The 27,755-nt window shown below is 38.1% G+C and overlaps 1 protein-coding gene across 1 annotated transcript in view; it reads left to right on the top strand.

Moving 5' to 3' along the window:
• Positions 1 to 27,755, top strand: part of SYNE1 (spectrin repeat containing nuclear envelope protein 1) — a 428,272-nt gene that overhangs the window by 296,032 nt on the left and 104,485 nt on the right. The window contains exons 98-106 of the mRNA XM_034991032.1: positions 6,337 to 6,468; positions 7,424 to 7,533; positions 11,311 to 11,467; positions 14,562 to 14,693; positions 14,893 to 15,048; positions 15,627 to 15,836; positions 21,181 to 21,282; positions 25,531 to 25,650; positions 27,366 to 27,566. Coding sequence (XP_034846923.1) covers positions 6,337 to 6,468; positions 7,424 to 7,533; positions 11,311 to 11,467; positions 14,562 to 14,693; positions 14,893 to 15,048; positions 15,627 to 15,836; positions 21,181 to 21,282; positions 25,531 to 25,650; positions 27,366 to 27,566 — 1,320 coding nt within the window. The remainder of the gene's footprint in view (positions 1 to 6,336; positions 6,469 to 7,423; positions 7,534 to 11,310; positions 11,468 to 14,561; positions 14,694 to 14,892; positions 15,049 to 15,626; positions 15,837 to 21,180; positions 21,283 to 25,530; positions 25,651 to 27,365; positions 27,567 to 27,755) is intronic.

The following is a 27,755-nucleotide window of genomic DNA, read 5'->3' as shown; positions in this document are numbered from 1 at the left end:
ACAATTCTTTTCAGACTAAACTACATATTTTCAGTTCTTTTTGCTAATTGTGTAATTCATGTGGTCTGGAACATCAAACCTGATCAACAGAAAACTATTAGAAGCAATGGAAGAATTTAGTAAGATGACTGGCTTATTAAAAAAAAAATAAAGTGGAGAATCCAGGGGCACCTGGGTGGCTCAGTTGGTTAAGCATCCGACTCTTGATTTCAGCTCAGGTCATGATCTCAGGGTCCTGGGATCGAGCTCCATGTTGGGCTCCACACTCAGCAGGGAGTCCATTTGAGGATTCTTTCTCTCCCCCTTCTCTCTGCTGCCTCTCTCTCTCCCAAATAAATGAATCTTAAAAAAAAAAATGGAGAATCCATAACTTTGCCATGTACAAAGAGAAAACAACTTAGAGAAATAATAATAATTTTCCACCTGTAATATCAACAAGATATGAAATATTTGGAATCTCAACAAATAACATTTTAAAACCTGAGTAGAAAAAAATGTGAAAAAATGGGCAGATAAACTTTATTCTTAGATAGGAATACAACATTTTAAAGATGACATTTTTGTCTTTACTAACATGTAAGTTTGTTATTTGGAATGTAACACAGTGATATAAAATGTGACAAAATGATTCCAGGTTTACCTGGAATAAAATAAATGTGAAATTAACCATAATCTTCTGAAAGTGAAGAGTTATGAGGGGCTAATTTAATCTTACCATATATTAAAATACAGTATTACAGTAATTAGAATAGTTTGGCATTGGCACAATAAATGGATGAACAAAAAAATTTACAGAATAAATATTCCAGAAAGATACCCCAGTATTTAAGGGAAATTGATTAATGGTTAAGGTAGCATTTCAAATCAGTGGATAAAATAATAATAAAGTAATAGGCAAACCACTTGAAATATGATAAACTAGATTTCCTATCCCATCCTTTACAGAAAAAAAAAAAAAAGCATCACAGATGGACCAAATATTTAAATACAAAAATTTAAACCTAAAAATTTCTGGAAATATGGGTATTTAAAAAAAATCTTAGGATGGGAAGGATCTTTGCCGGTATGCCCCCACACAGAATTTTAGTTTCCTTAAAACTACTACACAACAATGAAATAGTTCTATATGACCAAAAACATAGTAACCAAAGGAAAAGACGGACAAATAGGAAAGAAACTATATAATTCACATGACAGAGAACTAATTCCCTTAATTTCCACAAATCTTTTGTAAATCAATATGAAAAGATCACCTAAATAGAAATATGGACAACAGATGAAGAGATAATTCAAATGAAGAGACATACAAATGGCCAGTGAACATGTGAAAAGGTATTTTAATTTACTATTGGTTAAATAAATGCAAATAAAGACAAAATATTGCTTTTTACTTTAAATTTACATATTTTAAAATGTACATGCAATCTGACTTTATGAATTAAAGCAAAAAGAAGAGTGTTAAAAATATTAAAATTAGGGAGTAGGGAATATAAACTTTTAAAATTTTAGTTACAAAAATAAAAATATTAAAATTTAACAAAATGAGGATTTTCTAACTATAAAAGTTCACAGTAATTTACTTGGTTTTATTAAAAAAAGTATTATCAACCTAATATATCGTGCTTTTTTTTTTTTTTCCCCTAATGGTGATATGTGAATGAACCTTGTCTCTAAAGAAACCAAATCAAAGGGAAAGACTTTAAGGTTTCACATCTGGAATAGTTATTTAGAAAGCTGCAATTGTTGAACACTACATCAGAAACTAATGATGTACTTATATGTTGGCTAATTGAACATCATAATAATTTAAAAAAATGAAAGCTGTACTTGCCCTACCCCTTAGGGCAGGTAGGAAGGGAGGGGGCAACCTAATACACAGGGGGCACATGTCAGGATTAAAAGGAGGTTTGAGGGGTGGGGGTGAAGGGATGAAGGCACAAATTCCAAGGCCTCAGGGCCTGGTATGGGCATATCAATGAGTGAAGCAGGCCCAGTCAGGACCTTGGCAAGCTGGTCTTACGTCAAGCAGCTGTTCCTCAGCTCCAACTATTGTCATACAAGAATTTACAGGCACTATTGCTAGATCTTCCAGAGAAGAGACATTTGGATTTATGTCTAATAATCTCCCAATTTTAAAACACTGCCATTTGATTCTAAAACCTTAAAATAATTTGTGTGCCAAACAGAGGTCAGACTAGGTTCTTGGACCTTCACTTTCCAACTGCTATCCTAAAGTCTCCCCATTCTGGTGTACCACAAGTCATTAACTAGGTGACCTGGGGCAAGCTCCTGGAACTTGAGGTCAAATAATCAGTTTTGTCATCTGTAAAACAGGGATATTAATAGTATTCAACTTTTAAAAATCCTGAGGATCTTAATGCAAGTAATGCTCACAGGAAGTGCTCAAATAGCAGTGACTATAATAAAAACAACCACCAGCTTTTTGCAAACCACATGCTTTGGGGGGAAAGGAACTCCTGACATGCTGGAAGATTAGGTTTGAGATTGGGTCAGAGATGGCTGGGCTGAGCTCTTCAATAGCTTGTGGGGCTCACACCCAGCAGATCCTGTCCATGGCCACAGGGATTCTTCAAATTGAGTAAAATCCTGACCCTGCCTACAAGTGGAAGGATTTCCTGAGGATACTGTTGTAAAAATTGTAAAGACTGGAAAACGTGGTAGCGTTTCACTGAATTTAAATTGATCCTTGTTTATTTTTAAAATATCTATAAATTCCCTCATCTTTCGTCTAATGAGTTTCCAGCATATAAACTATTGGTTTTCTTTTTTTATAATTAGAGTTATTTGAAGAGATTATTTTTCCAACTGTATGAATAAAAGGAGCCCTGTTTACATTATTATTACCATAAAAAGGGTCATTTGCCTTCATGTAAAAAAATTCAGAGTTGATATGAAATTAACTAACATTGAGGAAAAAAATCTTCCATTGAATGTAGAATGTCAGTGAGGTTGTATCCTTCGCTTGGGGTTTGCATGATTCAGGAGAGCTGGAGCCCCTTCCTAAGTCTTGTATGGCCATAAGCACACCATTTCTCAGTGCTGCTTGCCTACAAAATGGTCATTACCTATCACGGCCATCTTTTTTAACTAACTGGACTTCTGTATGTATCAAAGAATAACCAATCCCTTTAATCTCCCACCCCCCACCCCAAGAGATTCCTCGTCTTTGTGAAGGGACACAGACATATGGGCACGTAATACTATCTCTTGAATTACATGGTATCTTTCCTCATAAAAGGTTTAGGTCATTTTCACACATTATCATCCTTTGAAGGAGCAGAGTTTGCCCTATATAAATAATGAAATGCTTTATAAAGAAATGTTTTATTTAATATTTAGCATTTCCAATCCTCACTAATCTTCCAAAGAATGTTCCTGGCAAAAGTGGTTACTATTCTAGTATTTCCAAAATAAACAGCTTATGTAGCCCCACCCTTGGGGAACTCTGGGGACCAAAGCTACCATACTTTGTTTCCTAGGTAGGAGAGAAAACAATTATCAGATCTACTAGAATGTAATTACCATCATTCTATTCCTTCAATCAGTACCTTCTCATCCCCAGGGGAAAGGGAATGAAACTTGAACTGGAGTCTTAATCATTATTTGTTTCCTGTGGTCCAAGTCTTATGTTTCAAAATGACTAAATCAGTCAAAGAAAAATTTACTAGCTGAAAACTGGAACCTAACCACATAGAAAATACATACTAAACATCTGCTTTTGATGCTACTTAATTTTTGTTTCTCTAAAGCTGTGGATTCAATTAGTGAAATATGACTCCCTTTAGATTTTAAGTCTTAGATTCTGAATATGTGTCTGTGTGTGTAAAAGTTAAGCTGTTCTTAAGATCTAACATTTCCATTGTTATTTTTCCAAGCACAAATTTGGTGTGAGAAATTGGGGGGGGGGGAGGGGAAAGCTCTCAATGGAACAATAGTGACCTGCATAGAAGGGTGAGGTAGTGCCCCTGAGAAGTCACCACATGAGTCTCTAGGCTGGGCTCTGAAAACAAACCTTTACTGAAGAGCAAAGCAGAGGGGAAGTGACCAGATCCCGTAAGAAGCAGCAGGTCATGGCCATGGCCACCGTTTTGTCAGCTGGTGCAGCTCTCACTGGGGACAACTTTCAACCTTGTACACTGACTTCCTTAGCGTCATTCTCTGCAGGTCCCTTTTGACCTGCTGTCTCATCCTTACCAGAAGAGCCACGATATTTCAGAGTTTATGTTGGGTAGATGGTGCATTCTCAGATGGAGAGAATCTGGTTCACGCAGAAATGTATGGGGCTGCAGTGCTGAAGAGTGCCCACTCACCCCTTACCTCTCACCCTCAGGAAAATCACTGCTTATCTGTAAGCAGCATTCCTGGAGGAGTGGGGAATATACTGAACTGGGTATCGCTAGTCACCCATTGGGAGGGTCCTGTGAAATGCAAATGGCACACTTTAGACCAGTGGAGTCCTCACTGTTCTATATAAGCCTTATTCTCTTTCCGGGAAGCTGGATCATCTTGAAGGAAAGGAAATTACCTGTGAGCGAAGGCGGTTCCAAGTCTGGGAGAGGATTATGTATATTACCTCTAGGTTTCATGGTTTCTTTCGGTTCGCTGTACTTCAAGTACTGCTACCAACGTGGCAAAGTTCATGATCTCCACATTATCTCAGACATTTTGCAATTTAATCGTGAGACTCTAATGAATAAGACAGATGGGTAAATAGACCCCATTTATTTCCCTGAATAGTTAATGTAAAAATCTGAAAGTAAGAGGAAGAGAAGGGTCTTTGTGGGCAATCAGGCTGGATGACCTGGAGCGGCTGGATCCCATTCCATGGTCAGATTTGGCAATGAAGAACCAAAGGACTGGGGAGTAGCAGCCGTGGGGGTAGGGAGCAAGACCCCCTCCTCTGTGGAAGCTCCCTGTAAACTGTCCCTCTTCTCTGCCCCCATGGCTTCGCTGCTGCATCCTCTGAGAAGCCCAAGTTCTCTCCCCTCACGGTCTTTGCTCCAGCTGTTGCCTCTGCCTGGAGTGCCTTCCACCTACATCTGCCAGGCCGGTGGTTTCTCATCATTCAGTGCTCAGTGCAGTTTTCTCAAGAGGCTTTCCCTGACCAACCTAGGAAACCTTCCCCTTCATTTTCTTTTTTTTTTTTTTTAAAGATTTTATTTATTTATTCATGAGAGATAGCGAGAGAGAGAGAGAGAGAGGCAGAGGCAGAGGGAGAAGCAGGCTCCCCGCGGAGCAGGGAGCCCGATGCGGGACTCGACCCCAGGACCCTGGGATCATGACCTGAGCTGAAGGCAGACGCTTAACTGACTGAGCCACCCAGGCGTCCCTTCCCTTCATTTTCTATCCCATTATCTAGTTTTACGTTCTTTATAGCTCTTATCTCAGCTTATCTTGTTTGTTCATTGTCTGTCTTCCCAGCAGGGCCCCTGTCTGGCTTCTTGGAAGAATATGCCTAGAACAGTGGCTGACACATAGTGCGTGCTTATTTAATAACTATTTAGTGAATGAGTTATCTTAAGATTGTATTATTTGCCTTTTTGACATATATATACATATGAGTAGAAGGGCTCTCATTCTGGACTAATTCTGTTCTGATATGCAATATCAGAGGGCCTTTCAAATTCCATCAGAATAATCAAGCAAGGGGGCGCCTGGGTGGTTCAGTTGGTTAAGCGACTGCCTTCTGCTCAGGTCATGATCCTGGAGTCCCGGGATCGAGTTCCACATCAGACTCCCTGCTCAGCAGGGAGTCTGCTTCTCCCTCTGACCCTCCTCCCTCTCATGCTCTCTGTCTCTCATTGTCTCTCTCGCAAATAAATAAAATCTTAAAAAAAAAAAAAAAAAAGAGAATAATCAAGCAGGATGGATAAACCCCTGCCTAGGTAAGGAGTAATTTCTTTTGTCTTTCTCCTTTAGCCAAACATTATCCACACCAGCAGTGGCAACAGATGACAGTGGGGTCTGGTCTGGATGGTGATAGTAGGGGAAGTGAGATCTAGAGTTATATTCTCATGGAAAAAGTTCTGGAATATCTGGTGACCACATCAGTCAGCTAAAAAAGCCTAGCCTCTAAGTAGACAGTTTCCCCCTCAACTATTTGAGTATAATCATCTATTTATTGTTCTCCTTTCTGCAAATACCATAAATTCGATGGGTTTTGTGTTACCCTTTTTTTTTCCCAGTCTGGTTTCATGTCCAAATGGATCTATTTTGGTATCATTATACTGACCACACCAAAGTTGCCTTCACTCCATTTGGTTAAGGATTTTCTGTGGATGGTATGACTCTTGATTTCTGCCTCCTTAAAAGCAGGGCACCGCGCAAGAGAAGGAGGAGAGCCATGCCGACCTAACTTCCAGCCAGAGCCCTGGGGTCCAGGACTGGCTGGCCCAAGCGCGGACCATGTGGACCCACCAGCGACAGAGCAGCCTCCAACAACAAAAAGTAAAGCATTTCTGACCTCTCCGCAGCCTGCAGACCTGCCACACAAACACCTTGAGAGACATGTTTTAGGTGGACAAGTGACTTCTGTACTAAATACAGAGTGCCCCTTTATCTTCTTTTTGGACAGAAATAAGACCTGGCTAACTGCTTCAGTGTACTTTCTTACGACCCCTGGAATGATTGGTCATTTTAAAGTCCATTCTTTAAGAAAAGCTGGTGTTCAGGTTTACAAATAGCATGACTCAATTATAATCTGCCTTATGAAGGTTACCTACTCTATTTCCAGATTTGCCCCAATTGGAGCCTATTTTAGAGAATAAATAACCTCAGGAAGGCCTTTGAGAATTGGTAAAAAGCCTGAGTTACATGTTTTTAAAAAAACTTTTTAAAAATGCAATTTGTTTTTCACTTTTAAGTCGATACCATCACAAGATAGGATTAAAAATTATCGCCTAGTGAAACAAATGAGCTTTGATGAATGATTTCTCATTGATACCTTAGCTTTAGAAATGGGGCATATTAAAATATTTCACTTTCTCAAACAGAAAATACATTTTTCACAAAGAATGAAAAAGTAAAACCAAATCTGTTGATTGTCCAATTTATGAAGTAAGTGGGGAATTCAGGAGAGCTTATCTCAGCTGGAACAGGCAGTATTTTGAAAAGTGAAAGTGCACTGTGTACCACTGGAGGGCACCATTTCCCAGCAGAATTTTTTTTTCCATTAATTTTTTTCCCAAGATTTTTCAGAGATATCTTTTATAAAAGCCAAAGAAAGGTATAGAGTACTGTGGAGACATGATTGTGCATTTACCTAAACCACACCTTTTATGCAACATCCGAACTTAGAAACTTACTACAGGAGTTCTCTGAGAATTTTCTAAACATAAAACCATGATTGTACACAATCATCACAAAGTAACACATGTTTTCATTTCTGCTTTTCCGTGAGCAGGAGTTGGAACAGGAATTAGCCGAGCAGAAGAGCCTCCTGCGGTCAGTAGCCAGTCGTGGAGAGGAAATTCTCACCCAGCACTCAGCTGCAGAGACCTCTGGTGGTGCTGGGTACGTTTCAAAACACTTTCTCCCAACTTGCCCAGATTTGAAGAAATACAAACATCTCACTCAAAATTTTATTTTAAACATCTGCAAGAACTTAATCATTTTGTTTTCACTTTATGATATTAAATTTACTTGCATTTTGAACATTTGTTGTGCAGCACAAATATAGCTAGTAATTATGATGGCTGATGGCTGACTTGTTTGCCCTTTTTCCGGTATGCTGAGCATATCCGTCCAAAGAAATGCTTGTTAGTTAATTTTTTAGAATCAAATAAGAAATGCATTCTAAACACATTCCTCTGTGTTTCTGTGATTATATCTAACTGCAAAGCATTTTCCCTGCAAAATGAGCTCATCTACCCCTAACATCACTCGGAAAAATAAATGCATGTGCCCACTAAATGTCTTAATTTTTCTTGATGATGTCTGTCTATAATTTCTACATGTAAAGTCATTGAGTTTCAAGAACTGGTTTGGAATGGAGACTGAAAGCCTTGTACACAGCGGAGTAGTGTTAAAATAAAAGTGAAAGAAGTTAGAGAATTTTCAAGTTGGAGATTCTGACTTAAAAGGCAGGACAGAAAAGGAACCATATCAGGGTTGAAGTATCCCTGTATTTTGAGTCAGGTCTGGGTTTTACTCCATTCCTACACCAGTCACCATGGAAAAGGAACTCAGCCCTGAGCCTCAGTTTGCTCATCTCTAGGATTACAGCGATAATCGACCACCTCCATCTCAGAACGATTATGAAAGCAGTGGATGCAACCGAGAGGATATGTAGGAAAACTTTAAAATCCAAAACATTAAAAAAAAAAAAAAAGAGTTTCAGTGAAACCTATGTGCTCATGCATTGTAAAGATTTGATTTAGTAGTATCCTTCAGCAACCATGATATGGCAAATAGCTTCAACTCCACTGAGCGTTGTCAATTCTGAACATTTATTGGAGGAAATAACCAAAGGAGGAAATACATGCTGTGGAGATGACTTTTGAAATATTATTTATAATACCAAATAATAGAAAAGGTGTAAATGCCTGCCAGTATAAAAAATGCAACATGAGAAACGCTGTTCCTTCCACGCCGACTCTGAGTCAAGACCTGCCTTCGCTTTTCATTTTCTGCCTCCAGTTCTTCTAAAATATTTATTCATCCTTCACAATTTTCTGAATATTTTTGCCAAACTCTATTTTTACAAAGAACCCATTCACACATTGCCTCCGCATCATATGAGTAGTCACAAAAAGCGGCAGTAGGAATCTTCTGCAACTTTCTTGCCATGATATTTTTCTTTCCTTGGCCTTTAGCTTTGGAAAGGACCCAGATGAAAGACAAACCCATTTGGTGTTTCAAATACAAAAAATATTTTTTTTAAATATTTATTTATTTGACACAGAGAGCGCATAAGCAGGGGGAGCGGCAGGCAGAGGGAGAAGCAGGCTCCCCGCCGAGCAGGGAGCCTGATGCGGGACTCGATCCCAGGACCCTGGGATCATGACCTGAGCTGAAGGCAGACGCTTAACCGACTGAGCCACCCAGGCGCCCAAATACAAAAAATATTTTAAAGAGAAATTCTCAGTGCAATACTGCCTTTCTACACACGAGTCACTTTAAAGAATGCTTTACATTTCACAAATTTTAAAATTTTTATACAAAAACTTTAGAAAAGCCACCTGTAAGTCTGTTTGATTACAGTTCAGCCATGCCTTTCCAGCATCTGCATAAATAAGCCAAACAAAGAGCATAAAATAAGCAATATCTAGAAGCCAAAAGAATATATATATATTTTTAAAAGAACAGAGTAACATTGTTAGGGGAAAAAAACCTCGTATTCAGATTTTAACTTGTTAGCTGATTTCCAGGACCATCAAATATGAAGTAGTTTGTGTAAGAAAACCCCCGCGGGAGGGGCCTGATTTGCTTCAAGGGTACAAACTTAATATATAAAGAATAAGTACCATGTGATGTATAGAAGGGTTGAAGGATAGATAAAGAAACTCAGTTGGACATTAACTGATATAAGCATTAAAGGGAAAGAATATTTTTCATGGGAAACAAAAGGTTTTGTTCTCATTTAAGACTAATTTGCTGCTGACGTTTCATATGTGTCAGTGATTAAGTTTATCACCTAGTTTTATACTAAATTGTTATGCAAACATAAATGAATTAAAAATGATGTACTACAGTCCACCATTACAAAGGACATCACAATAAATTTAATTTCATAAGAACTTTAAAACTTTTTTTACTTAAAAAGATCTTTTTAAAAACACACAGAGAACTCCAGAGACTTGACAAACAAAATTAGAGATCCCAACATGATTTTAGCACTTTTTCACTCAATATTACTTTTTAAAACCAATCCATGTTGATACATATAGATCTAGTTCTTTCATTTTAACTGCCTAATTGTATTTTATCTTGTGACAGTAACTTGTTCACCCATTTTTTTATCGATGGGCATTTACCTTGCTCCCACTTCTTTTTTTTGCTATTACTAGCATTGTTGACATTCTTCTTATGTGTCTCTAAGTGTGCAGGTTGGGGAGATTCTCTAAGTTGTATCCTAGAAGTAGAATATCCTGCATTATAGCCTTATAGATCATTTTTAACAGCTTACTTCAACAGACGTACCTAAAGAAACTATTGTATTCAATACTTCTGAGAAGAATAGACTTCAGGGTAGTGTATAGTATTATCCTGCCAATGAACTTGTTATTTTTTTTTTCACTTAAGCAAAAGTTCTGTTGAAATATTATTACAATATAGTATGTCTTTCAGATGACATAGTTCTAGTTAGGTCTTTTTTTTTTTTTAAGATTTTATTTATTTGAGAAAGCACAAACAGGGCAGTGGCGGGAGGGGGTGGCAGAGGGAGAGGGAGAGGCAGACTCCCCACTGAATAGGGAGCCCTACGTGCCAGGGCTCCACCCCAGGACCCATGAGATCATGACCTGAGCTGAAGGCAGACTCTTAACCGACTGAACCACTCAGGCGCCCCTCTAGTTAGGTCTTTAAAACTCCCGACAAACTAGGATCTATTAGAACTTGGGTCCCCCAGACTCTTATCGTTAGCCCCATTTATCAAGTGGCTATTATGTTCCTGGTAGGGTTCTAGGCATTGTGGCTATCTTCTCTAAATTCTTGCACTTCTGTAAGATAGATACTATCTTCATCGTGAAGATGAGATAATTGAGGATCAGAGAATTGAAGCAAAGTACCCCAAGTCACAAATCTAATATGCTGGAGAGGAGATGCCAACCCAGATCTGTCTCACCTGTGAAGCCATGGTCTTTGATGCCACCTGCTGCATTAACAAGGATGATACTCCGTGCCTTCCACCCTCTGTACTTCTGTCCCATGTCCTGAAACCTTGTCTGTAGCGTTTTCTTTGGACTCAGGATAAAAGCTCTCAATAGACTAAGTGGCATTTTTAGGGTTTTTTAATTACTCTGTGGGCTGTTTGTCTAAGGACACTAGTCTAATTGTACACTTTCTGATTCTAAATGTAACAATTATTTTGTATCTTTAATACTGAGATATCTTCAACAAATTGTTAAATTATTATTGTGCTCATAGTTCAGTTATAGAATGTTAAGAATATATTTGTTTATGGTTAGTCTCAAATTTTCTATTTCAATTGATAGTTCTAAAGTGTCAGCTAATGACTAAAATAATCCAGTTCCAATTTTAGAGGCCAGATCTAGTACATACAATAAGTTATCTAGAACTTAACACCTTTTTGCACACATTGTAAACTTAGATTATTTATTCTTCTAATAGCGAAAAACCTGATGTGTTATCCCAGGAGTTGGGGATGGAAGGGGAGAAATCAGCTGCTGAAGACCAGATGAGAATGAAATGGGAAAGCCTACATCAAGAATTTAGTACCAAGCAGAAGCTACTACAGAATGTTCTGGAACAGGAACAAGAGCAAGTGGTATCCAAACATTTTGATTTTATATATTAACTAATATAAAAGATGTATAATTTATGCTAATGGAGTATAACTGTGCAGTAATCTATAATTTCATTATCAATTCTAAAATAAGACATGAAAGAAGTTATTCGTCTTACATGTTTCTTAACAAGCACATTTCATGTTTCCTTTAATATTTATATATTTATATGTGCAAATTTATTTGATTTCTAGATACTCTTTTCCTCAGAGATGATTAATAACTGATGACTCATTAGCATAAACCATTAAATTAGCGGCCCCCTTTTTTTTCACAACCTCGAAAATTAAGGTTACAAGTAAAGAATATACACATCTAGGACAAGAGAAACGCAACAGATTTGGTTACTTTCTGGAAGTAAATTGTCAAGTTATCTTACTTTCCATTGCTATTTCCAGTATTTAATAGTTTCAGAAGATCTTAATGAGAAACATGTTGGGACCTCAGTGGATCTAAAAGGAAGGAGAAGCCAATGGTCAGCTAGAATGGTTACTGGCCCATCTATAGGCTTGTTCCCTAGATGGGCAAGTACTGTGTGAGAATGGACCTGTTTCCACAAAGCAAGCCAAATCCAGTGGAATTGAATATAGCAACAGAAGGTTCCAGGTAGATAACTATGAGTTCACTGTAAGCAGAAGCCAGAGAACATTAGCGAGTCAGAGGAATCAACCCCGTAGAGTGCTAGTGCATGAGGTGGGAGCCCAAGCAGGCCTGCGATATTTACCACACCTGTGGCCCAGCTGGATTTTGAAGATAGAAGCCTAGTCCTGGGACCTGGGCCCACAGTGCTCATCTGGGCCATTCTGTGACAGTCATATTATCAGATTAAAGTCTAGGTCCTTTACTGTGGATCTGAGGAAGCTGCTGTTCTCACTGATCTGACTAGGACTAGTTTCAGGGCTGGGAGAGGCTGAACCCAGAAGTGAAAGACTATCAGTAACTGGAGTGTATATGAGGAGGGAAAGGTAGGAACTGACAAAGCAGGCACTATAAGCAGATACAGCTTGCCAGGACTACCTGAAAAGGAGACAATCTGAAGGTCACAATGTGTTCCCTTATCTGTGGGGGAACCACGCATCAGTGCTCCGGAGTCATGCCTGTCTGTCTCTTTTTACAGACTCTTGTGTCACGCCACCCTATCTCACCCCTCTCCTGCTCTGACCAGAGCCTTCTTTGTCACTGTCCACATGAATAGTCACCAGCAGTGGCCCTGGGCAGCATAGAGCACTCCATTCTTGGAGGTCATTATCCCAGAATCCTCTTCCACCCTGGCAAGTGGTGCCTTAAAGCTTTCTCATGGACCTTCTGTCTGTTTGAATTAATCCTTCTTCACATCCCTGATCAAACATTTCTCAGACTCCTAGCCTGAATGCTTGATTTCTGATGCAGATCTCCTGGACTTGACCACTAGCTTACCTTCATGTTCTAGTATTCCCCATTCCTTTGACTATAAGGGATATTTACAGTCCTAAAAAAGGGACTGCAGTCTTCTCTGACTATCCTAAGTCAGATAATCCAAAGCATTTCTAGTAATATTCATGTTTACTTACTATTCTTTATTCATTAAATGCCCATCCCTGGATTCTACCTGTTGTCCATCCAGCCTAAAGCATCTGCATGGTTCATCCAGCATTGAGACTTCCTGGCTGTCTCATCCATGACCCACTCTTGTCTCAGAGAGCTATGTTTTCTGTCAGCGCTGTGCTATCACCCTGACATCCTCTATGTGAGCCTACCACAAGAGCCCTGCCTGCTGCCACTGACGTTCCCCCATGACCCCTGGACTGTTGTTAAAGTTTAGGTTCAGGTCCATATCTCATTGCCCTTTGGAACTGGAAATGGAAAGCATTGAATGTTCTTTATTTCATGGCCTTTTTTTGCATTTGAGTGCTTTCTTTCCATAATCACTGGTCATCTGTACAAAGTGCCTCCAAGGTGGTTTTCTTCTCTTTGGTGTGAAGAGGTGAGAGAAAAGGTGAGGAAGAAGCAATTTGGCCATGAGAGCTTCCAAGAAGAAAGGGGATGATCATTTAGTGAACATATTTTGTGTTCTAGGTGTTATTTCTAACAACACTGTGGTGAGAGTGACATTTCTCTACTTTGTAGATCTATAAACTAAGGCTTGGAGAGATCAGATGATTTCTCAGGGTCTTGTGACTAAGAAGAGGCAGAGCTGGGATTTGGACGCAGGTCTGTCCAACTCCAGAGTCCCTCCTTTTTCATACTACCTTACTGACAGTTTTATATACTGGATCCATTAACTATCTCAAGTATAAAAACAGGCACTTTTTTTGGCCTAAAGTTCACTGGTCACCTAGCCTGAGGATGAGGAGACATGTGAATGGCTCCTACTCCTGGGAACCTGTAACCCAACCAAGGAAATATTTTATACATTACTAAGAAATTAGGCAACCATGTTAGGCTCTATAAGCAGGAATTTAAAAAGCAGCAGAAATTAAAAAAAGTAGAAAGCCATTGTAGTAGGCGTGGAATTTAAGGAAGTGGATTTTAAAGAGGTGCTGTGTGGTGGGTGTTCTAGCTATGGTGGGAAATGAGTCAGGCATGTTTAGAGGATAATAAATAATCAGCCTGAAAGACAAGGTGAGAATGAGACATTCTATAAATTATAGGAACTGAGTTTGATTGGAAACATCATTCAAAAGTTTAAGGGCTAAGCAATATCATGGGCCTTATCAGGCACTGTATGTGCCTACAAGAGTGTAGGGGAGGTTGAGTAAATGAAGAAAGCATAGGGATCAGTCTAGATCCGGTATCTAAGATGGATGATTTCATCATGGGTAGCCTAAAACCAAGAAGACAAGTTGAGAGGAAGGCTGTGATAGATTTCAGGCATTTTTCCCACCATTTTTTTTTTAAGTCCATCAGTGAAAACATTACCATTACTGAATTTGGTCATTATGTTTAGCAGATATGGTATGTCAAAGAGGTCATATTTCTCCAAAAGAGGTTTTATAAGGATAGTTTTTCCAGCATCTGCTTCAGGGTGTAATTCTAAATGATGAAACCTGAACATAGTACATATGCTCTTAAATAAGTGCCCCTGTTTGCCTACAGCTCTACAGCAGGCCGAATCGTCTCCTGTCTGGTGTACCACTATACAAAGGGGATGGGCAGACCCAAGACAAATCTACAGTGACATCTTTGCTAGACGGATTGAACCAGGCCTTTGAGGAGGTTTCATCCCAGGTAGGGCTGCACTTTTGGCTTGCTCATGGATCTTGGTCTCCATGCAGTTGTTCTACCTCTGGGCATGAAGGGTCGAGACCCAACACTAGTGATTAGTCCTGAAAGGCAGAGCCACTGGACCCTGACATCTCATCCTGGTATTTTTCTTTGATTCCTCAAAGTGCTATAATTAATTCTATGTCCCCCCCTTTTTTCTTAGGGTGGGGGTACAAAGAGGCAGAACATTCACTTGGAACAGAAGTTATATGATGGGGTCTCAGCTACCTCTACATGGTTGGATGATGTTGAAGAACGTTTATTTGTTGCCACAGCACTTTTACCAGAAGAAACAGAAGCTTGCCTCTTCAACCAGGAGGTAAGTTTGGCAGATGGTGGCTGTTGAGTATGTGATATTACAAAGCACTTGAAATTTTGGTGTTGGATAATTAATATATAAGGAAGGTCAAATATAAAACAGTTCTGATAAAGAACAAATTAGGTATATTTCTAAGCTGCATAATACAAAAGAGAGCTGTCTAAAATAAAAAGCTCCCAGAGATACTCATGCTTTGCATTTTTATTCTCTATCTTGTGTATGTAGGAGGAAGAAAAAAATGGAGGAATCTTTGTAGAAGCTTGTGTGTTGCAGATTTTCTACCTATGAAACACAGGCTAAAAATTAGTGTATGAGTTTCTAGATAGCCCTTTACAAATCTTACCTTTCACCAGATACATATTATAATTAGCTAATGATGTAAAATGTCTGAGAAAAATCTCTCCAGCAGCAACTTGCCTAATATTTATAGAAGTGGAAGTGGGTCAACTTGCCTTAGATATAGTTAACACTGAATATGAAGAGAGATATGGTGGACTTTCTCTGAGGAAATGACTTGATGTGTATATAGATTCAAAGATCTAAGCATTGAAATGTGCTTTCCCTTTTATGAACCCTAGACTCTTGCCAAAGATATTAAGGAAATGTCTGAAGAAATGGATAAGAACAGGAACTTATTTTCCCAAGCATTTCCAGAGAATGGTGATAACCGAGATGTCATTGAAGACACTTTGGGTTGTCTTTTGGGCAGGTTGTCCTTGCTAGACTCAGTAGTAAATCAACGCTGTCATCAGATGAAGGAAAGACTTCAGCAAATACTAAATTTCCAGGTAAGACATCATCAAGAGATGGTTGACCATTCTCTAGCTATATTCAGTAATAAGCAGGATGTCTGATTGAGGTATGACATAGACCTATTTTTTTTTTCAAATGTACAATGAAGAGCAAGAACATTACAGAAAAAGAAGGGAATAGAACCCTAGGATGAGGAAACTAAGAGGTTTATGGTCTAGAAATGGAGGGTTGAGAAAACCAACCAAGCAAACAAAGGGCTGAATAGAACTTTAAATTCAACCAATAAATCATATGCTATAATTATAATTTTCAATTGACAAATGGAATTTAAAACATATGACCAAAGAAATATGCAGGAAGTGCCACAGTACAGAACCCTAGACTCCAATGCCCAGGGGCCACTGAAAGTAACTATGGCCTACTTCTGCCTGCATTAAAAATGTACATGATTGGGGTGCCTGGGTGGCTCAATTGGTTAAGCGTCTGGCTCTTGATTTCGGCTCAGGTCATGATCTCAGGGTCATGAGATCGAGCCCCACTTCAGGCTCCATACTCAGCACAGAGTCTGCTTGGGATTCTCTCTCTCCCCCTGCCCCCCCCCCCCCATTCACTCTCTCTCTATAAATAAATAAAAAAATAAAATAAATAAATAAAATCTTTAAAAAAAATTTACGGCATTACTTCTCAATCTTAACTCCTCGGATTTATTGTGTTTAAGCCCTAGACTAGAGTTCTGTTGCCAGCTGAATAATTGTCTGCTTATGAAACTTTTCCTTTGACTATAAACTTCATCAAATGCAAAAGCCACTGATAAACTTTGAGTTGATTTCCATTCCTAGTAAAAAGCATCTTTTGGGAATACTTCAGGTTTAATTGAGATTTATTTATTTATTTATTTATTTATTTATTTATTTATTTGATTTAGAGAGAGGAGAGAGAGAGAGAGATGGGGGGAGGGGCAGAGGAGGACGGAGAGAGAGAATCTTAAGCAGGCTCCATGCCCAGCACAGAGCCTGATGGGGGTCTCAATCTCATGACCTGAGATCATGACCTGAGCTGAAATCAAGAGTCAGACACTTAACCAACTGAGCCATCCAGGAACTCCTAATTGAGTTTTATTTTTAACAAGCGTATAAGATTTATAAAATAGATGTAATTAGGGCCAAGAGTTTGATATAAAATTTTGATTTGTAAAAAATACTGTTAAAATGTCAAATGTAGCATCAGCCAAGAAACATGGAATTTTCTAGGTATTCATCTAGAGGGAGAAATCATCATTGCCTTTCAGTAATTTGTACTCTTAAAACTACAAAGTAAAATTATGAGAACAATTTGTGTATCATTTTTTTATTCACAAAGGATTTTCACCTATATTATTGTCTTTAATCTTCACGACATACCTCTGATACTCATTTTGCAAAGTCGGAAGAGCAAAAATTAAGAGCAGTCTCTAAAACCAACCCTCCTGGGTTCAAATTCTGGCTTTGTCCCCTACTGCTATATACTCTTAGCTGCTTCTCTAAGGCTCAGTGTCCTCAACCATTAAGTAACACCCATCCTATGGTCTCCTGGGGTTTTGTGAGGATAAAATTAGTTAAAATGTGTAAAACAGTTTGAACAGTGTCTGAAACATAGTAAGTGCTCAGTAAGTTTTGTTACTGTTGTTACTATTAATAGCAGTATTCATTATAACACATATAGAATCGGAAACCAATATAAAGGTTAAATTACTCCTCTAAGATTATTCAACCATCAAGAACCAGACCCAGGATTTGACTCAAAGAATATTTTTATATTTTATACCATTAGGGTGCTAACAGGGGAGATGGAGAATAGTAGACCTCTTCAAGATGTATTTTGAAAGCAGAATCAACAGGAGCACATTTGGGTGTGGTTTAGATATGGGGAATGAGAGAAAAGGGCACTGCTGAGGAAGTCCAGGGACTCAGGCTGACAGGACTGGTGCAGAGCGGTGCCATTGACCGATGGGCATGGCTGAGTCACTGGCTGGACAAAGATATGCTGTAGAATTAAGGTACTCAGGTGAATAGTCACAGTAGACACTTGGGTATGCAAGACTCTGGCTTCAAGGAATGATCTGGACCAGATATTTGCATTTGTGTGGTTATGTTGTATAGTTCATAGAGGGGAAAGCACATTTCACTTGGAATCAGAAAAACTGGGGCTGCTTATTTGGGTATACTGTTTCGGATGCAAGATCTGATTGCATGTCCATAGATACAGTATCTGTCTAAAATCAGCAAAACTGTTGTGCAATTTATGGAAACTTCTTTCATTACTCTAAAATGCACCCTGCATAAAATAATGCACTGAGTTTTAACAGCATTCTGGTCGGTCTATCAGCCATGAATGAGGGGGGTTAAAAGTACAAATGTGTGTATCACTTGCAAGCCCGTTCCCCTTTACACGTTGCATTTACCATGCTAGTGTCTTGGTACTTCAAAATTTTTATTAGTAATTATAGCCAGTCAGAGTAAAATATGAACTAAGCATGAAGACTCTGGAACTGATTTTCTGTAGAGGCCAAGAGAAGAACACACAATCATGAAATTCTCTTTAAATCATCTTCTCTATTTTTCTTCTGCCAACAAGTTTCTACTTGTTGGCCAGCTCACGAACAACAACTGACATTTCAAAATGTTTGTGTTCCAATTTAATTGAAAGAAATAGTTCCAGTGTTCATATAATTGAAGGTCAAGTCACAAACCATTTTATTTTACTTTGCACCAAGCACCTGGTATGCTCTCAGTGCTCAGTAGTTAATGGGATGGCATGCCTTTGTTTTCCATTTAACTTTTGAGTATTAGCTTTTGCCAGACTGTTAACATTACCCTATACCCAATGGACAATGTGGAAGAACGTGTTGATGTTATGTAAGTGTATATTATCTCCATGGAATCACAACAAGTTAATCATTGATTATTCTATTAAAAAGGCTTTTACCTATAGACTTAACCCCAAATACATTTACTGGACATTTTTATAATTGAGTATTTTAAGTTCTTTAAAAACTGAAAAAAATGAAAGAATTCTTTATTAAATGAGTGAGCCAGCACAGATGATTTGAAAACTTGAAACCTTTTATGTACCTGTTTCTCAGAAAGCAAGAATCCTGCCTTGTTATGTCCTATAAGCAATGCCAGTGACCCTACGATAAAACTTGCAATTTCTGATATGTGTGTAATATAGAGACGCCTTAATTATCCTGCTGTGTCACATGTGTAGTAACAAAAAACAGTTATAGCCTTTGGATTTTTGTTTTTAAGAAAATACCAATATTCATGGGGTGTCTGGGTGGCTCAGTCCATTAAGTGTCTGACTTCAGCTCAGGTCATTATCTCAGGATCCTGGAATCAAGACCCACTTCAGGCTCCCTGCTCAGTGGGGAATCTGCTTGTCCCTCTCCCTCTGCCCCTCCCCCATTCGTGCTTGCGCACATGAGTGTCCTCTCTCTTATTCTGTCTCTCAAATAAATATATAAAATCTTTTTTAAAAAGTTTTAAAAAAGTACCAACTCCCATATGGTTAATAACACCTCTTAAGGTCTCTTACTAATTTTTAAATCAATCATATTCTTGGCTTTAGTGTCTTCTTGGCTGGATCCTTCCAATAATTAGTGAGGCCTCCAGAAATGTGAACTCTATTTTCTATTACCTTGAGTAGAAGATAATTAAGAAAGAAAATGTTGTTAAAAATATAAAGATGATGAACAGGAAATATATCTGTAATCTTCATTTCTTTTTTCTTTCTTTCTTTTTTTAGTTTATTTAAGTAATCTCTATACCCAACGTGGGGCTCAAACTCATGACCCTGAGATCAGGAGTCACATGCTTTTCCAACTGAGCCAGCCAGGCGTCCCCATAATCTTCATTTCTAACCCATGATGTATTATTTAGACTTATCTACTCATTTAGAATAACTGAATTAATGTTGTTCTAAATATATGTCTCTAATAGAGACTTTTTCTTTTGAATCTGTTCAAATGAATGGGAAACATCTTTTTCTAGGCATTCAAACAGATAAATATGTCATCGTTCTAATGGCCCACGTGGCCTCACTCTGAGCACAGTTGAATAATACAAACATTGCTATAATTCATAAGCAAAAACCTTGCTTCTGGCATCGTTTTTCCAAGACTGTTAGAACAATTTCCTAGTGAATCCACAACGAGGCTTGCAGACTGGTTTGGATTTTGGTTAGTGACAGTTATTGCCTCTTTGGATCGTATGCTTTTCTCTAATGTTCATGTGCAATTTTTTTTTCTTTTTCCTTTTTTTTATTTTACGGCATAATCTACTCACTGTTTTGTTTTCTAGCCTTGCATTTTGTGTTATAAGGCTGGCACACATCCTGAAGATGTTTTTTTATTCCTTGGTGTGATTATTCTTCTCCTTGTAGACAGATTTTTGCATCTTGAAGAAGTGTCCTTGTATATATATCATCAGCCCCTAACAAAGAGGATGTGATGAGTCAAACTTCAGCCTCTGCTGAACAACCAGCCCATCATATGTTTGCTGACATTTTAGAAGGAAAAACTAGAATTATATCATTCAAATTTTGCTCCAGTTAATTATTTCCTGTAGAACTGAGGACCAAAATTCTGATAGTTGACTTCTTTTTGGATGAATATAACTTAATATAAATATATTTGGACTTTTAAGTGAGTAATCCTTCTGAACAAAGGTTTTGCTAAGGTCTTTTTGTGTTGTCTCTTCATATGTCTTTCATCATCATGGATAAAATTTATTTTCTACACTTCTGCGTGGCTTTTTATAAGCTTGGGCAAATTCTCTGAAAATAGGACAAAAAGAAGTGTGAGAGAGAGGGAATGAGGGGAGAGAGGAAAAAAGGAATTATATTCTTCTTAAGAATCACATTTTTTCATTAAATTTAAGATGTAGTTTTAAATAAAGTTTGGACTTATCTGTAAAGTAAAAAATATAAAATAACTTGAAATAAAATAAAAGAATCATATTTTTCCCCAAATAAGGGTAGCAGCTATAGGTTGTTTCACTAATTAGAAGTCATTAGTGTAATATTTCCACTGCAGTGTTTAAATGTGCACATGTATTTCAAATATATCCAGAAGATTAGGGTGACTAGTATTTGCTTTTTATTTGTATGCTTCGTAACCATTTGTCTTGTGTTGGAAATGCTTTGTGTAACAAATTCTTCAAAAGTCAATTTTAACACTTAAATTGTCACCACTTCCTTTCTCCTTCCCCCAGGACAGTATTGTTTCTTCTGGACATTAAATTCCTACACCAATGTATTATTTCTAAGAATGTGTGTTATATTTACAACCATTTTGAATTCCCTGTTACATGTATTAAGTCATCCGATTGCTTTCCTCTTTAGAATGATCTGAGGGTGCTGTGTACGTCACTGGCTGACAACAAATACATCATTCTGCAGAAGCTGGCAAATGCATTTGAACAGCCTGTGGCAGAGCAAATGGAGGTATTTATGGCCACCTTTTTCCAGAAGAGCAAAGGCATACATAGAGTAGATCTGATTTGGTAGGAGATTTCAGATATTCTACAGAAGATTAATGGCTTACTATGTAGCATTTTTGCTTGTCATACGTTTTGTCTTTAAGTGCCAGGTGTGAGTGATGGGCCAGGTGACATGGAATCTGTCACTTCTTACTGTACGGAACTAGGAAATAGGAGATAGGTAACGGTGTCAGTGGCAGATGATGACCTGAAGAAGTTTGCCACCTAACACTGAGGTTAGACAGGAGCCTCAGTGACATAGGACAGTCAGACTGTCCTGGGCAATACAGATAAAGCACTATGGACGTTCAGAAGAGGGGCCGACTGCCTCCAGCAGAGGTAGGATCCGGGGAAATTTTGTAAAGGAAAATTGGAACCGGACTGAGAAGTTTGGACACACAGAGACTGGGAAGAAAGATATCCAAGTCAAGAGGACGACATGAACAAAGGCATAAATGGCAGACAGTTCAGAGCACTTCCAGAGAAAAGCAAGTTATCCTTAGATAATACAGGAAATACATCTACAGATATATCTTAGAAAAGCAGGTTATCCTTATTCAGCTAAATGCTGAATTTATGATGAATGAAAACAATGGAGGGGAAGTAAGTTTGGATGAGTACATTTGAGGCAACTTGTAGGCCCTTTTGAATGTCAGAAAAATTTGGACTTTATTTTACAAACCAGTGGTCTCTAAACTTTATTGATGGCATACCTCATTAGTTTAAAAATAAGCACACACCACAAGTATGTGGATCATAAACACGCGCTGTGTTATAAAGCATATACACAAATGAAAATTCAGAAGAATTTGGTTGAACATAAAGGAAAGATGTAGTGTTTCATCCTCACAAATCATCTCATATACTCGGGTCCTTGCACTCACCTTGGAGACCACTGGCCGTGCAGAGTCACTGGGGAGGTTTGAAGGTGAGAATGAGTATCAGTGCCAGGCCCTCTTTCCAGATAGTGGACATGACCGTGCCAGGTCAGGAAGTAGGAGGCTTCACGTAGCTGCACTGAGGAGAAGGAATGAGAATTCTAACTCAAGTGATGTCACTGAAAACAGGAAAGAAAAAATGAGAAGAATGTTACACATAATATCTCCTGTTGCCCAAGCTAAGTAATTATGAAAAGTATGTGTTTTAATAGGATTTCCTAACCCAATTTTAGTAGACCTCTAAGGGTTCTATGAGTAGACTAGAAAATCACCTGTGATAGAAATCCCCTGAAATATTTCTCTAGATAGAAATCTAGATCTATCTGTCTATCCATCCATCTGTGAGATCACCTAAAATAATCTGCAAACTTATATGTGTTTATTTTTCTTGACCAAAATTTCATCTGCTTTTTAAAACCAATCCCTCATTTCCCCCAAATTAAAAAGCTGTCTTCTATGTCGTATCTTCTACTTGAAAGGAATTTTTCTTTATTTTTACTTTTTTATTTTTGGCTTTTAACATACCTGATTCCAAAAGAGATTTCAGCAGCTATAGTGATGGTTTGCCTTGAATTTCTAATGTGACATATAGGATGTGTATGATCACAAGTAACATTTTTACTAATTATTGACCAGTATCACTAAAGTGAATCCCCCAGATAAAAATAGACTATTTCTTTGTATAAATGGAAAGCACCAAAAAAAAAAAAAAAAAAAAAAGTGCTAATTCCAACCTTACCCTCCTTGGGTTAAAAAGGTAATAATAGCAGGAGGCACGAGGATGATACCTCTCAATATATTCATCTTTTGAGCCATGTCATTCTGATCTAGAACAGACTTGCCCCCACAAGCCTGGTACACAGCTGACTTCCAGGGATCTCCCTTTACCACTATTCTGAGAATTTTCATCACATCTCTCTCTGTTGGGTCTTCTCTTTTCTGAGTCTCAAGTCTGTCTTTATTATATTGCTTCCTTGTTTTGTTAGTACATATCCTTACTAAGAAAGGATGCATGCTAGATATATTTTTTAATATTTTGCCCATCTGAAAAAGTTCTTATACTGTGTTCACATTTTATTGATAACTTGGCTCATTATAAAATTCTTGGCTGAAAATCAGTTTTCTATAGAGTTTTGAGGCACTTCGTTGTTTTCTAGCTTCTGGTGTTGGCTTGAGGAATCTAAAATCATTCTAATTCCCACAGATGTCCCAGTGGTCTGAAATTTCACAGTGACACACCTGGGGAAGGGTCAGTTTTATCCACTGGGCTGGAAGTTCAGTAGGCTGTTTTTTTGATTTGGCAGCTCTCCTCTTTCCATTTTGAAAAATTGTCTAATGATTTAAAATTTTTCATTCCTCCATTTTATCTCTCTCTCTTTTTGGAACTCTTTTTAGGCAGATGTTGGATATTCTGGTCCAGTCTTCTAATTCTTTTATTAAGAGACAGTCTGCTTTATTTTTTGGAAGACTTCCTTGATTTCAACTCTCCACTTTCCTACTGAGTTTTGTATTTCTGCTCTCATGTGTTTCATTTTCCCTGAGCTCATTTTGGGTCACTGAATGATCCTTTTTTTGTAGTATTCTGTTCTTTTTAATCTCTCTGGATGTGTTAATGATTTTTTGGCCAGTTTTATTTTTCTCATATAGCCTGTTTCTCTTCAGCCTGCTTTTAGTTGTTTGTTTCAGTCTCCATCTTTCGTGTTAGTGGCTTTTCTGAGATTATGGAAATTCTTTTGTTGTCTGTTCACATTTAGGACGGAGAACTAAACAGCTGAGTGGGAACTTTGTGTATGGATGTGACTTGATGATTTTGAGATTTACTGAGTGATGGGCTGTGTGGGCTATTTGTTGGAGAATCCTTGTGTCCAGTTTTTAGATTTTTCTATTGGTCTTTCTACATTTTCTCTCCTCTCCTGTCTGGAGACTAGAGGTCAGGCTGCAATACCTTAGAAGGTGTGGGGGTTCCCCATTTAGCATTCTGTGGGCATTCAGTCACATATCCCCTGTTTCTAGTCAAGTACTCAAACCTGCAACTATTTCTGGTGCCCGTCAGTCCAGAGACTGTTTTACCTTCTCTAGAAAATAAACTCCCCATCTTTCCTAGAGAAGGAAAAGGGTGACATGGAGTGGTAAAGAGGCTCTGGAAATTTCACTGCTCTTTAAGCCGCTTTTTACCAACTGTCCTTATTTGGAGTCCCATCCCACTCACCCAGAAAGCCAGAGACTCCTGTTGCTGTAAGTTTGGTGATACAGATCTCCTGTGAGCATAGGATTCAGCTTTCTCAGATTTCTTAAGTCAGTTATTCCATATCCTTCTGAATTCCAGCTTTCAAAATCGTGTTGGTATTGCCTTCTTTCCTGTTTCTTTGTCCTTATAGATTTATGGGTGGGGGGGGGGGAACCAAAAAACAAGCAAACAGAATATTTCCTGTGGTTGTAGCAGTGATTCAGGAAGGAGAAAATAAGACACATGTGTTTCATCCGCCATCTGGAGCTCATGTTCTTTTCATCCTTCAGGGCAACTGAGGTTGTGTTTCTTCCAAAAGTCTACTTAGACTACTCCAGAATCCACTGCTGTCTCTCTTCTCCAGTCTCCTCTAATGGGGATGGATTGCATCAAGTTGAGAACCTGATTGGATTCACCCTTGTTCTGTTTTGCTCTGTTTACTCTGGCTTCCTAACCAGACTTCAGGCTCCTTGAAGGCCAGGGTGAGAGCTTGTTCTACTTCTACAGAACTCACACGGGGAAGATGAGACTTAGGGCCAGCAGCCCCTTTAATAGTTGTTGATCGCTTGCTTTTCTACTCAACAAAGCGTGAGCTTTCTCTGACCATGCTGTGACATATTTGCCTCTTGTCTCACTGAATCTCTCTCCAAGGATGCTTGAAATGCAGCTCAGGAAACCAAAACATGTTCCCCTAGAAAATCTTAGGTCAATACCTTTTCTAACCATGTCCTAAGTCATGCTTCTTTTTCAAGTGTTGCTATTTATGAATTCCCATATTTGGTTAAGGAAGCCATTGTTCTCCCAACCCTCCACGTGAAGTCCCTCCTACTTCCTTACCTGTGAGGTAGCTGACTGTGGTATAATAAAGGGCCTCCTTCTCTTTTCTATATACTAGATGGTCATGGTTTTTATGCTGTATTAAAATGACTCCTTTTGTAGGTATTGAAAATGTTTAATGTGGAGAGAAGACCAAATAGACACAATAATCACATTTTGGGTGGGAAATTGTTTATGGGAGTTTTAATAAAATACCGTAAATCTTACATAGGCAATACAAGAGGCTGAAGATGGGCTAAAGGAATTGGATGCAGGAATCATTGAATTAAAAAAGCGTGGGGACAAGTTGCAGATTGAGCAGCCTTCCATGCAGGAACTGTCCAAACTTCAGGTACGGTTTTCTACCAGCAGCATTTAGCTTCAATGATACGTCCTAACTAGAAGTCAAGAAAAAATTATTTTCTCTATTTTCTTGGTTTTTCTCTATACAGTTCATGCCATTTAGGTCCTAATCTTTAACCCAAGCAACACCTAGAAAATTTTCTGAAACTTTTACCAGCTTTAATGTGATAAAATAAATTGTATTCTCAAACATCTAAGATTTTTTTTTCTGACATTTACTTTATTATTATTCCAGTGGTTAGGCACTGTGGTATATATGCCTTTAGTTGAGGCATGTTATTTTCTACTCTAGAAAATATAATAATTATCACTCCTCCCTAGAGAAGTTAAAAGATGGCTGTCTACCCTGCATTGTAGTGTACCTCAAAAAACTATTTTAAAGAAAAAATGCTCAAGCTAATACTTTTTAGAAAGTATTTTTCTCCAGTGTTCAAAACTATAGTTAATCTTTCATACATGTCTGAATGGAAGAGAGACAGTTTCAATACCAGGCCAACAGAAAAAAATAAACTAGAAGGTAGGTGAAATCTAAACAGATTTCCCAGCATCCTTCAGGAGTAGGAAATAATTTGGGGTTAATTTGCTTTCTTAGATCAGGCTGCTGGGCAAAAATCCAATATGGGGGTGGTAGGAAGGAACTGGGATATTAGACCAGCAAAATTTAGCAGTTGATAAGCAACACAGTTAAGTTACATTAATAAAGAATTGTGTACATTGACACACACATTAAGTTTTCTCTGCATTACAGAGAACCATTGAGGGATTAATAGCATAACTCCAGCACAGGGTCACAAGTTCTTCCTTTTGAGAAAATAAAATAGCTCTTATTTTAAAAAGAACATTTTTATTTTAACTGTCTCATTCCATTATCTAACATTTCACAATGTCATGAGCCCAATGCCCCCAGTTTGCACTTAGACAGTTTTCCAACAGTGCTTAAATGTCAGGTGGAAGAGTCAAACATCATAGTTGTAAATGGGCATTAAAGTTGAACTTTTCCAGATTGAGCCATTTTGGCTCGCTCAACCTTAATATGATACATTAATCAGGTCCATATGGTTTAAATAAATTTTGTGTTTGGTGTATCATCATCTCCTAAAATGTCTTTCCAGTTTAAATAGTTATTTATTTACTCCACCACATTTGGCAAAAACATTGCCTTTTTAAGTCTTAAAGCATTCCACTCACATTAAACTCCTCTGTTTCTCTAGGTCTTTCTTTAGGGAATAGTCCAAAATCTGATCATTATTTAGCAGATAAAATCTGAAAGATACTTTATTCAATTACTCTAAAATTATATAAATGTTAAGAACATTATAAAAATTAGAATTACATTAGAAAATTAGAATTTATACTTACACTTCCCTCAGCCACACGAAAACTTTTCAACATTTTAACCCCACATTCTACCATAAACTGTTGATACCCTGAGAGGAGAGGTGTCAAACCTACCTCACATCATCTCTAGCCAATATTTTTGCATATCCTTTGGAATCTGTAAATATTTAGCTTATCTTTTTTTGAAGGAAGTTTTCAAAGTGACTCATGAGAAAGACAGGCAGTGCTCTGCATAGAGAGTATCACCACAGGTCAGATACCTGAAGGAGTGTTCTTGGTAGGGTCATGGACTTGGTAGGTAGTTTGCTTTTCAGAGAAGAGTCAACACATGAATTGAGAGTGAGTATCACCATCTCTGTTTTGTAGGACATGTATGATGAACTGATGATGACCATTGGCTCCCGGCGGAGTGGGCTGAACCAGAATCTTGCACTCAAGGGTCAGTATGAAAGGGCCCTACACGATCTGGCTGACCTGCTAGAGACTGGACAGGACAAGATGGCAGGCGACCAGAAAATCATCGTGTCCTCCAAAGAGGACATTCAACAACTACTTGACAAACATAAGGTAAAGAGAGTGAGAGAGAGAGAGAAAGAATGTAGTTGCGAAAGCATATTCTCACTCACTGATATTTATCTACCTAGTAAAACCTATTATTAATCTTTTATGAATTCCTCCTTAAATAAATTACTCTTTAAAATGGTCAACAAATGTATATTCAAACCCATGGACATTAAATAGCACAGAAAAATTACA

Source organism: Mirounga leonina, unplaced genomic scaffold, assembly GCF_011800145.1.
Source record: "Mirounga leonina isolate KUSES-001 unplaced genomic scaffold, KU_Mleo_1.0 Mir_53, whole genome shotgun sequence".
NCBI lineage: Eukaryota > Metazoa > Chordata > Mammalia > Carnivora > Phocidae > Mirounga > Mirounga leonina.
This window is presented reverse-complemented; position numbering and strand designations above follow the sequence as displayed.